This window comes from Meleagris gallopavo, chromosome 1 (assembly GCF_905368555.1).
Source record: "Meleagris gallopavo chromosome 1, MGAL_WU_HG_1.1, whole genome shotgun sequence".
NCBI lineage: Eukaryota > Metazoa > Chordata > Aves > Galliformes > Phasianidae > Meleagris > Meleagris gallopavo.
Window position 1 is genome coordinate 123,965,208 of NC_139404.1, and position 12,818 is coordinate 123,978,025.

Here is a 12,818-nt window from a genome sequence, read left to right on the forward strand (position 1 = left end):
CATTAGGGTTGAAATCTGGAAATGCAGGACATGCAGCTTTGTAGATAAAATTTTATTCCGTTAGTTTGACATGCAAAACTGTTCTCATTAATTTTCTCAGCAACATTTACCTTATTATGTTAGCTTTTCCACATTTACTGTCTTGTTACCAGGATTCTAGAGTGAAGGAAAATCACAGAATTTTACGTTCTTTTAGACTTTTCTAAGTCTTATATGATATGAAGGATGCCTTCCAAAAACATCTCCTTTCCTTCCAATGAAAATGCTAAATAATGCTACACGTGAATATTGTTTAGTTGAGTGGGGTTTTGGATATAACTGGCATAAACATGTATCATGGAGAGGAGGGTGCTAAACAAAGCCATAGTACAGAGCACAGGCATTCCTGGACTTTATTACTTTAATTCTTCCACACAAGATCTCCACCACCTCATGATTGCTGCATCTCAAGCTGTCCCCAGCCTTCACATGCCCTACCAGCCCTTCCTCATTAGTAAAACAAGGTCAAGTAACACATCACTCTGCATCAGCTTCTCCACCACCTGCGTCAGAATGTTATCGTGAACGTACTGCAGGAACCACCTGGACTTTGTGTGCCTGGCCGTGTTACTCTGCCAACAAATATCAGGATGGTTGAAATCCCCTATAAGAACAAGTGTGCTGGGGATCGCAAGGCTATTTCTAGATGTTTGTGAAAGGTCTCATTGACTTCCTCCAGAAGGAAGCAGAGAATCTTCACCAGCTCTTCTTCTCTGTGGTGAGGAACTGGCAGGACTGCCAGGAGGAAAAGGTGAGCACTGCTGCATTCCCAGCCCAGGATGGCAACGGGGGCACACATGTATGCAGCTCTGTCTGTGCACAGTGGGCTGAGAGCAGAGGGGGTGACAAGAGGGAATGGGCTGGCTCTGCAAAGGGCCCTGAACGGACTCTGTGCTCAGGGCTGGATCTCCTGCTGAGAAGCAGCTGCATGTCACAGCACTGTGACTGGGAGAACTGGGGATGAGGGTGTGGGGAAAACCTGCCTGCCCTCCAGAGTGAGCCCATCTCCTACTGGGCACAGGGGTATGGAGAAAGGAAAGGGAAAGAGAAAGCCCTCTTGTAGGAAGGGCAGACCTTCAGTCTTTGATGCCAGGCCTCTGCCATCCCGCTCCAGGACAAAAAGGCCGTCCTTGGGGCTCTGGCTGCCATGATGGCTGTCCTCCTGCAAGAGGAGCTGCACCGAGAGCAGGTCTGGGAGCAGCTCCTCTGGCTCGTGCACCCATGTCAGGAGGTCCAAGACACCTGCAGGATGGCCAAGGTAAGATGTTGCGCAGAGCCAGCATGGATGTGGGGTGCATGAAGTGCCACGAGGGAGATGCAGGAAGGAGGCAGAGAGCCCTTGAACAAAGGAGGAACAGATGTTCAAGGGAAGTCTGAGGCTTACTGAGCTCTCTAGTCAAAGAAGGAATAACCCGGACAGGAGCCAGGAGGGAGCAAAGAGGCACTGGGGCCCTCTCCCGGGGATGGGAGGCTTCAGCACCTCTACCATAGGGCTCTGATTGCCTGAGGAGCTCTGTGCTAATGACTGGGGGGACCACGTCCAGTTGCATCTGATGGGGGAGAAGAGGGCTGCTGGGTGGGAAATGCCTGCAAACAGTGCCCAAACAAAGCTCAGTTGAGAGCAGAAGGGCAATCTTGGTGCTGCTGGGAGGGAGGGATGTGGGAGCTTCTCCCAGAGGACAAACCCTTGGGAAACAGTTTCTCTACTCCTAAGTGGCTAGATGTGGCTTCAGCCCTTTCTTCCTCTCGTGGTCTCTTGCAGAGCCTCACTATCTTCCTGGAGGCCCTAGAGGGAGTTAGTTTATCAACCCCAAGGACACGTTTCTGGACATCACCAGTGCTGTGTTCTACCAGGTAAGGGGAACCTATCCTTGCGCCCACAGCAGCTTCCCTCTTGGCTAAGTCTCAGACCTGTGTTATCACCCAGAAAGGACAGTGGAGGTGAGCGTGGCAGGACACTGAGTGTCTTAGAGTCTTATTCAGCACTTCTTTCTCCTTGCAGGCCCACTGCAGACTCCCCAGACACTGCTGGCACATCTGTTGGTGAGTAGATGCTCCAGAGGCCAATGCTATGAGCCCTGAGGAGGAAGAAGCATGGCCATGGGCAAAGCTTTTGGCTGTTCCCTGCCCACCCACCAGAGCCAAGCTGCTTCCTTCCTGGTGAAAGCTGCTGCTGTTGCTGCAGAAGTGACCCTGTTTCTCCTTGCTTTCACTCAGGTGGTGGCAGGGAGCCTTGTTGCAGGCAGCGAACTCCAAGCCGCTGCCTTCGTGCTGATGAAAAACCTCCACAGCAGGTTCCACAGACCTGTGGGGACCATGTGGGCTGCTGAGATCCCCCTACTGCTGCAATGCCTCCAAGGTAAAGTGCTGTGGGGAGGGAGATGTGGAGGCAGGGAAGGGAAGAGGGGGAGTGAAAATACAGTTCTGCAGCATGGCAGAGGGGAAGCGTTGCCTGCGGCCCAGTGCTTGCTCCGCTGCTGTTGCCATTCCAGGGAGACAGCACTGAGGCCCGGAGACCTTTCCCCACGGGGATCTGCCCATTCCAGGACACAGATGGGTCATGTTCCCTCAGATAGCAGTCTTGGAGTAGTTAGTTCCGTGTTCCTGCAGGGACAGTGTTTGAGGGAAGGGACAGGTCATTGTGGAGGGGTGCAGGTCCCAGCTTGGCAGTGTTGAGTGCCCATGCCAAGCCAGGTTTGCAGCTGCTCTTCTTTTGTGGCTTGATCCCAAGTAATGGTCTTTTGCTTCCTATTGCTGTGCAGGGAAAGATGAGAGTTTTCTGTACTCTGCAGAGTGGGAAAGCTGTCTGCTAAAGGTACAGCATTGCTGGGAGGAGTGGTGCAGAGAAATGCTTGCCTGCCCCAAGTAGCCCCCGCTCCCATATGAGCCACCACGGGACAGGAACAGCTTCTCAAACGCTGCTGTGGAGCAGCCGCATGCCTTTGTGGCACTGCCTCTTCCGCTCTGTGCCAAGGCCAAGAGGGATCTGAGGAGAAGAGCGGCAGGCGGCTTTAATGGAGGGAACGCTGGGGGAGCTGGGAGAGGGACTGTTCTTCCACACACCTCTCTGAAGAAGGCTGTGGCGACTTCGGAGTGAGGGAAGAGGCAAAGGGCAAGGAAACACTGTCCTCCCACATCCAACAGAAGCTGCTGCAGCAGCTGGAGGAAGCAAATGCAGAGGAGCCATCTGAGGCCCAGGTGAGCTCTCCTCTCCTCCAGCTTCTGCAAGCATCCTCGCTCTGTCCCTGGGACAAGGGGCTTCTCCTGGCCCTGCTCCGGGCCTTTTGATCTCCTCACTGCTGCCATTTCTCTCAGGAGAGGAGTGGCCCAGCCACTGTGGGTGGCCACACCAGTATGTTCAGGCCTGCACCAACTGCCCCTTGTTCTTTTGTGCAGGGAATGATCTCTCTTCTCAGCCATGCTGCTGAGAGCAACTTCCACACAGTCCTGGATACACTCACCATGTTTGCATCCAGGCTGTGCAAAGGCCACAATGCGAGAATTTCCAGGTGCAAGAAGGTAAAGCATTAGAGGTTTCCATCTTGGCATTCTTCTGCCTTATTTTCACAGCAGCTCCTGCCTTGGGAGCCCAGGTACATTGCGGGGCACTGGGGGCTGTGCCTGAGCATCTCAAGGCATTTCTCTTCACACAGGTAGAGCTGGACAGCACGAGAGCTCATGCCACACATAGCACTCTCATGCTCGCTCATGGCAACTTGGCACTGCGTGCCTCCAAAGAACAGCTGCTCGCTCACCTGGAGGGAGACATCATAGGCAACATCCTAATGCTCTACAGCTGCAGCTGCAGGGTGAGAGCTCAAAGTGTGCAGGGTGTCTGAGTATCCAACTGTAGCCCTCCATATGGGGGGATGCTGAGATGGGCCTTATCTTTAAAGGTCTCTCAGGGAATGGTTTGTGCCCATATGAAGATCCAGGCCCTTTCCTTAGCATTGCCCTCATGTGTCCCCCTTGCAGTCCTCAGCCCTTCCCGCAGTTCAGAGAATGTTCTTCTCTCTTGGGCCTCAGGACTTGCAGAACAACCTCGCACTGGTGCAGAGCATCACCAACTTCAGCTCTGCCTTCCAAGCTGTGGGTGACTCTGACTGTTTTAACCTCTCCTTGAAGGGCAAGCTTCTGGAGATCCTGATGGTGAGTGCCTAGAGCCAGGGCTGCCTGTAGCGGAGTTTTCGGCTGTGCCACGAGGCTCGCCTCCCTGGAGGCCCTCAGCCATATGTCTTCAGCTGGTGGGGACCTTGGGTGCTGGCAGTCAGTGGCTGGGCAGTGGGCTAAGTCCACCAGCTGTGGGGCTGCTACATCCTGCAGTGCTTCCATGGAAAATGTGGGAGTGCTGGGGCTGGTGTGTGGTTTGGGGCTGGGTGGAAGAGCTCTTGCGTGTCCCTTGACAGTGTCTCTCTGGGACTTGCAGGACTTGCTGAAGAAATATTACTTGGGCAACCCTGTCTCCCCAGTGCCCTTCAAGGTGGTTCTGGCCCTGCAGCAGTTGAGATAAGGGTGGGAGCCTCTGGGGTTGCAAGGCAGGATGGTGGTCCCCCTTTTTGGTAGCTCCCCAGGCTTGTAGAGGGCAGGGGGTGAGGAGCCACATCTACAGGAATGATGGCTGGGCTGTTGTGCCCGGTGAAGCTGAGGTTCTGGGCAGGGAGACAGGCCCTGGTGCTTCTGTCCCCTGGTGAAGAGAAGGGAGAGCTGGGCTCTCCTTCCATTCAGAGCAGGAGGTGGTTCACTGCTGCCGGGGAGGAGGCGAGCGCTGCTGGAACTGAAGACAGTGCTCAGCAGCATGGGCTGGGGGTGTTGGGTTTGGCAGCTGTTGATGAGGAGAAACTCAGATGTTGTCTGAACCAGTCTGGAGAACGCTGCTAAATGCCCTTTCTACTTTCTCTTCCTTGTTTCCTCCTGTCAGCAAGCTGAAGCCCTCTTTAGGAACCAAGGACATACTTGAAATATTGACTGTGCTGCAAGAACGTTGTGACACACCCTTCAGCAGACATGATGCTGAAGATCAGTACCTGCAGGTAACCTGCCGTAACTTTCCTGGCCGCCTCTCAGTCAGAACCCTATCTCAGCACACACGACCTATGCTCTAGCAGCAGCTGTGATGCCATATCTCAATCCCTTCTTCTGCTTTCAGCTTCTGCAAACATCACTGAAAGCTCTGGGCCGGCTCATGGCAGTCCTGCTTGAGACAGAGCCTACTGGCAGCTTCTTCAAGAACATAGTCCATGTGAGTATGTGTGGAGCAAGGGAGAAAGCATGGTGCCTGCCGATAGCAGGGACAGAGATCTGGGGACTGAGAGGACAGTTGACGTGCCAACTCACTGCGAGCTCAGAAATGGGCAATGAAATGGACCCTGCTAGAGGAAAGGCAGGAGCCAGCCCCTGGCAGGCCACAGCTGAAGAAAAGCTCCTGGGCTAGGAGGCAGGAGTGTCTGCAGAGAGCAGGGGCAGCAGTGCTAGCGCTCAGGGAGGTGGGGAGATGGCGTGGAGCCACAGGGCAGGCCCTGAGGGAAAGTGTCAGGAAAAGAGGGACAGGGAGAGGGGTGGCAGGAAGGGAAAGAAAAGATGTCCACAGTGAGACAGATGCTCTGCCCCAGGTCCTGCAGAGATCAATGACATCAGGAAACATGTGGGAGTGCAAGAGGGCCCTGCAGACCTGCTCCCAGCTGCTGAGTGTTTGTTAAGAGCTTCGAGTGAGTAAAGAGCCCCACCACATGCCCCCTGGCCCCTCCCCGGTGCCCCTGAGCTGGAAGGCGAGCTCCGCCCAGCTGTGCATGCTGTGCATGCTGTGTCACGGTGTGAGAAAGGCACAGGCGGGAGAAGACAGGAGAGCTAGGGCTGCCTACAGCTTTGTTCTTGCCTCTCACCCCTGCAGAGAGGAGATGCCTGTGAGCACTTTGGCTCCTTGGTGGGATTGCTGGCACCTCTGACATGTGATCCTATGCCCACATCCCGCCAGTTGGCCGTCACCTGTCTGAGCTCCCTTCTTTGAATCCAAGGTGAGTAGAGCGGCCATGCACCAGCCCTTTCCCTCCTCCACAGCACTACCAGAGCCCCATGCGCTGGGCCCTGTTTACAGGAGGCAGAGGCACCGTGTGCAGCTCTCTTCTTGTCCCCACCCTGTCTTCTGTCTCTCCCCTGTGGAAAGTAGTTCCATTTCCAGAAGCATGACTTCACTTTTCTCCCCGTGCTCTTTCCAGCCAAGACGACCAACACAGTCATCAAGATGGGAGACATCAGGAGCCTGTGTGAGAGGCTGCATTCCTGCAGCAACATCTCTCAGCTCCAGACCTTGTCCAGAATCACAAGGGTAAGTGGACCCAAAAAAGGGTGGTGGGATCTCAGTGCATAGGCTTCTGCACGTCCCTCTACTCCCCCCAGCCTCTCACACCATTTCCAGAACAAGCTGTCACCCTGAGACCACATTTCTCAGTAAGCAGCAGGAGGCTCTGAGCTATTTCTGGCCTTCAGACACCCAGTGCAAGGAACTGACTCCATGATGTGTGTGTGTGTGACTGTGGCTGCTGGGAGGTAGGCTTTGCATGTAAGCAAACATGCAGAAGCTGAGAGAAGGCTCAACAGCCTTATGAATAAATAGCAGGGTACAGACAGCAAGAGCATTGGGATTGCCACCTGAATGACCAGCAGGCCACTGAACTAAGAATGCCTTCAAGACTGCTTTATGTTTTGAAGAGCTGCCACAGAGCAGTGATGGGATCTCTCCTTCTCATTTCTCTGCAGATTGTGTGCAGAAACTTCCCCCTGGAATGCACCATAGACCTCATGATGGCCATCAAGGAGAGCTTCCAGAAAGCCAAAGGAATGCGTGCACGTCCTGCTGGGAAGTGGACGACCACCTTTCTGCAGATGTACTGAAAGAACATCTGTCAGGATGTAAGAGACTTTCTTCCACGTCTTGGACTTTTTCTGGCTATTGCACTATGTCTTGTGCCATTTGCTTCTTGTGCTAAAGCACAACCTGAGTGCAGAGCGAGGGCTGGCATGAAATTTAGGCATAGGCCTTGGCAGCACGTCAAGGGAGCAAGCAGTGCTCGTGCACCAAATGTCCATGGTTAGGCCTAGCAGATTCAAGGATACAGCAAGTCGTTCTTTCTCCCCTTCTTCTTTCAGATGCCACTGATCCTCTACATCCTGCGCAGCTGCACATCATCCACGCAGCAGAGCATTTTCATGCCCCTCCTGTACCAGGCAGTGGCCATCTTCACCCGCTGTCACAAAGAGGAGAATAAGAGAATTTTGTCTTCGACGGTGGAGCCAGTAGAAGAATGAAGAAAAAAAAAGAGAAGAGAAAGGGAGGCAAAGGGAAAAGGAGAAAAAGGCAAAGGGAAAAGGAGAAAAAGGCAAAGGAGGGGAGGGGAGGGAGAGGGAAAGGAAGGAAAGGAAAGGAAAGGAAAGGAAAGGAAAGGAAAGGAAAGGAAAGGAAAGGAAAGGAAAGGAAAGGAAAGGAAAGGAAAGGAAAGCTGAGCTAAAAATAAATATATTATTTATTTTAAAAAATTAAAAGCCAGAATCATGGCTAAGTAGTGAAAAGAGTATTTTTGTAGCAAGTCTTCATTTTTAAAGCTGCTATCTCTTCTTCGTACCAATTACAGAATCACAGCATCACAGAATGCCAGGAACTGGAAGGGACCTCAAAAGATCCAATCCTCCCACCTTAGCAGGATCACCTAGATTAGGCCACACAGGAATGCTTCCAGGCAGTAGTATGCATCATAAGTAAAGAATGTGAAAAGGCATTAAATATATTACTAAAATGAACTTTTACATGACTATTACAATTTTTTAGTGCGGTTGAATACAACAATGGAAAAGTGTTCTTATGAATGTACTTGGATAATTAATGGCAAAGACTGGAGACATCATGTAGTGCCAAATCAAAGATTGTAAATACATTTTTTCAAGAGACTAATGTACCCATTGCTAGTTAATAATTAAATATATTGCTAATTAGTAACACAGTGAAACTTCAGATCTTTAATGCTATGGCATAATTCATTTTGACTTCAATATTGTTAAGATTAATGCATACCTCTTCATGTAAGTAGCAATGAAATAAATACATAAATAAATTCTCCATTACTTTGCCAAATCTTTGCTAAAATTCAGCTACATTATACAGTAATTTATTATCTACTATTCTACATAGGAGGAGATTACAGTATTAAAAATGGGGACAATTATTGAAATCAATGACAGTAACCACTCTTGTATTTCTTCACATTTCTTCTTCAACTCATGTGGAAACTTATTTCACTTCTCAATGGTCTGGAATTCAAGCAAAAATTTAAGCTGTAACCTTTTTACAGTCCTTCAAATGCATTGCTTTTGCCAGATGGAAGGTTCTTATGTGTGCTTCACAAAAAAAAAAATAAAATAAAAAAATTCTTTCTCAGTTTCATTTTCTTCTGGTAAGACATATGTACTTGCATGTTGTGATCAGTGTATTTTGTAATTTACATTCATACGTTAATTCATACATTCATACGTATACATTCACAGGTTTAACAGCCAAGAAAGATTGGCTCATAAGTAAACCCTGTCTCATTTATACATTAATTTATTAATTTGAGAGGTCACCCAGCACCTAAATTTACAAGTGCTGCAGTATTAATTTATTTGAAATGCATGGAAACTACCTCTTCATGCTTAAGTAGCCATCTGAGTCCAAACAGGAATGGTCATGCCATAGTTAATTTTTCTATTATTAGAACATTGCAGAGGCCTTCCTTTGCTGCATCACAGCTGATGGGTTTGTCACACTGTAGTGAATTAAACAGAAGACATAGATCTGGGAGCCTGCAGTAGCTGCTTCAATAGACTGAGACTCTCAGATTCTCACTCATGCCATAGGTGGCACTGACAAAATGTAGTGCAAAAATTTAGGTGTTCTTTCAGGATGTGAACTAATTACCAACCTAAAGAGAGAAATGCAGTAAGAATATAATACTTCCTAGAAGAGTACTAAGTCAGGCAGCATGATATTGACTGCTATGGTGAAATAATAACCCCACTGAGCATCACAGTAATGCATTCAAAAACAAACTCAAGTTCTAATCTCAGTAGAGACACTGGAACTGATTTTCTCACTCCAGAGACCTTTACCTCTTGCTTGTAATTGCATACAGCATTCTGTATGGTCACTTTGCAGCTCTTTCCCTCCTTCTGCTACTGATCTCTGGTACTAGGACAGGAGAAAGACAAATATTGATTTGCAAGTGTGGTTGGCCTCTTTCATACAACCCATCACTGTCCTTTCCAGCATCTTTCATCACAGAACTTGACAATTACCTGGAAATAGACCTATCTGCTCCTGCACATCACACTGTGAATGCAAAGAGATTTAAAAGAAGAAGAAGAAAAAAAATGTTGAGGGAAGGGAATAATGAATACTACCCATTTAGCAGAATCCATTCAGCCAGCCCATTAATTTCTTGTCAAATCTCATCAGGGAAGAGGAGCTTAAACTCTTCAAATATCACAGCTGAAGAGTCTAAGTTACTGTCGTGCTAAATAACTGATGATGTTAGTCTAAATTATTGTTGATGCTAGTCTTTGTATGTGATAGAGGACTATACATATTGCCCTTTCAGATCCATTTAGTCCAGTATTATCTCTCTCATAGTTCCCAGGTAGTCAGAGGCAAAAGTCATCTAATGTTGGTAATTTTTGCATACTAGGTCTGTAAGATCTTTACTGCCTTGAAAACTTATTTAATTCCAGGAACTGAAACCTCCAAAGAAGTACCACAGAATCCGGAGTACCACTGTTCTTTTCCAGTAGATCTGCACAAGCCTAGCAAAAGAATAAAAAGTAGAAGACAGAAATATCAATCCATGACAAGAGAAGATTTGGACTTTCAAAATTTTATTCTTCAACAATTTAGAGGAAGCCAACTATATGCTTTCTTATGCCTTGATTCCAGCTAGCCTGGAATTTCAGAATTATTGTACCTGGACTTTCTGAACACTACAAATCATCCAGTTTCATCTGGAAAACCTCCACTATATCCAAACAAGTTCACAAAATCATTTCACTAGTTGGTGGACTCAGCTTTACACCAGTGTAATAGATGATTGCAGTGTGCCTGATGTCTTAAGAGGCTGGCAACGGACATATGTGGGACAAGTAATGTATTCAGATGGCCTCTCAAAGATCAATGACATAAGTTGTTCAGAAACATCTTAGCCTTTATAGCCCTAAATCAGGTGATCAGCAATTATTTAAAATTAGCTAGACATCCAAAAATTAAAATTATCTGTAACAACTAAATGCACAGGATTATGCTTTTAATTATCTCACCTTTGACATTAGCTGTTCTTTCTTTCTCTAGAGAAAAAGAAAACAACAAAAATAAAACAAGATGTCAACTGATTTATGCTAGCTTCTCTGCATCTAAAGTTGGAGAGGATAATCATTATTAAGCTTTAGAGAACGAGGTTTAATAGTAACTGCCAACTTTAAGTGAAGTATTATTGGCATGTTGAATGCTATACAGGTGATCTGGAGCTTGTTAACACCCATGGAGGTAGTGGCTGAAAACACACATTTTAAAAGCAAAGCAACTAGGTCAACAACTCTCCCTTCCATCCCTTTTTTCTCTGCTTTAGATATCCTCCAGAAAATGCAAGTATGAAGAACATGAATAATTGCTTTTTAGTACAAATTTTATTTTAACATATCATCTCTCTTATGTTTGCTATTTTTCTGCACTGCTACTTACACACTGCTAAAAAAGACTATCTTATTTTAGACTTAAACTGCTGTAAGTTATCTTCCAGCAACTGGATTTTTTGTCTTCACCAGCAGTTTTGAAAAACCCTCCCATAACACATATATCACTTTTCAGCGTCCTCTTTTATGAAAAGAAATTTTGAGCTACTCTCACTGAAAATAATTTCATCCTTTGAATTCTCACTGTCTTGTAATGTTCTTCCAGAGGGAGTGTTAGACCTGGAAAAAATGTTACATTAAAGGCAAGACCATTTCCACCCTTGCATTTGATATTACATATACACTAATCACAAGTCTTTTTTCATGACATGACAAACTTTTTTTTTTTTAAGAAAATCCTTCATTTTATCTGACTTCTAAAATACATGTAAATTACATCTTTGTCTCATAAGTAATTCTAAAAATTAAAAATTACTATGAATTCTGTCCTCAATTAGTATGTTTTTCTTTAAAAGAATTTTGTTACAGTAATTTTCCTACTTGCTTTGTTGGTAAATGTACAACCTCTAATAGCCTTTTCAACACTGTACATTTACCTTTTGTGTTATTTTATTTTAAAAAAATTACAGTATATGATATAACACACAGTGAAATATAGACTTAATATAGAAACGTCATATTGAGAAATTTTTCATTTTTATTTTGAAATATCATAGCAGAATGCAGAGATTAAAATCTGTTCCTGGATTGGCTGAGAGATGATATAATTGCAGCTTTTCTACTATTCTTCTAGGATGCAGTAGTTATTGAAATGTGGGTACAGACAAATGCATTCTGCAAACAGAATGCAGATGCTCTCTACTGAGAGTGTCACCCCAGCCAGGTGTTGGACATGTTTTCTTGCCAGTTTACTGGCAGTACTCCTTTGCACAGGTGAAACAAGTTGGAAAGTTTGGATGGAATCTTTAATATGTCTAATCTGGTTTTGAATTAAAAGTGTTAGAGATCCCCAAGGGTGATGGAAAATAAGCTACTCCAATTTAGGCAATTTAAGTAAATTCTGAATAACTCGGCAAATTTTGTCTGAAAAGAAGGGTGTGAAGAGCACAGGTAGATGATCAGTCACTTTTATATTCATATTTAATTGCAAACAATAGAATAAGAACTTGGGTACCTTATTACTGGCCCAAAAGCAACATTGCTAACACACCTCAAAACTGCAAATTTCTCATCTTCCTTGTCTTACAAAGATCAAAAGTTAGGAGCACTCAAGCAACAGATTTGGCACTCACAGAAGTTTGGTGTTTATTTACTATGAACCAGGTGAAGAATTTGGTTCTTCTTTTATTACCTTATTTGCTGTAAATCCATGGCCTTTGTAGACATCATCAGAATTAAGGAAGTCTGACCTCAAGATGGTTCGTATTTCTCAACTGGACTCCTTGGTGTCTCCTTGTTTCAAGTGCCAGCCAAATTATTCCCAAACACTTTCTCAGGTGTCAGGTTAGATGCTCCTGGCCAGAGATGCCATGTGCAGGGTCTTCCTTCACTCTTCCTGTGACCTTTTCCATGATGTACATCTTTGAGGTTTCTGAGGCTGTTGCATCCTGTTGCCAGTTGTTCAGAGTTTAATGGTGCAATGGTACATACGTAAGTACCTTCAAAAGAATGATCATAGACACTTTGCTCTCTGATTTTTTTTGTGTGTGTGTGTGTTTTTCTTTTTTTAATGAAAATCCTGCTGCATCACCACAGAACTATAATAATTGCTTAAAATCAGGAATTTGTTTACATTAAATTAAATTGCTAACAAAAACACACGTTCCTTTCAACTAGCTGCAAACACAGTTCAAACCTCTGCTTTTAATGACTCAAATCTTACTGAAAAAAATTTTCATCTTTAATCCAGACAGCTTTTTTTCAGAGAGATTTTTTTTTTTTTAATCTTAGCATATGTAGCACTTCTCGTAAAAGATTAGTGCATACTTTGCATTTAAATAGTCTGTACAGATCAGCAACATTATCAAAAATATCTCTGGGGAACAACTACAGATTATGAAAGGACTTGAAAGCAT

The 12,818-nt window shown here is 45.8% G+C and overlaps 1 protein-coding gene across 1 annotated transcript; it reads left to right on the top strand.

Moving 5' to 3' along the window:
• The first annotated feature begins 3,438 nt into the window (after nt 1-3,438).
• Nucleotides 3,439-4,200, top strand: LOC146545605 (maestro heat-like repeat-containing protein family member 2B). The gene is made up of 3 exons (XM_085216865.1): nt 3,439-3,558; nt 3,693-3,848; nt 4,066-4,200. Exons 1-3 carry the CDS (start codon nt 3,439-3,441, stop codon nt 4,198-4,200), a joined length of 411 nt encoding a protein of 136 aa, XP_085072991.1.
• Nucleotides 4,201-12,818: the final 8,618 nt, after the last annotated feature.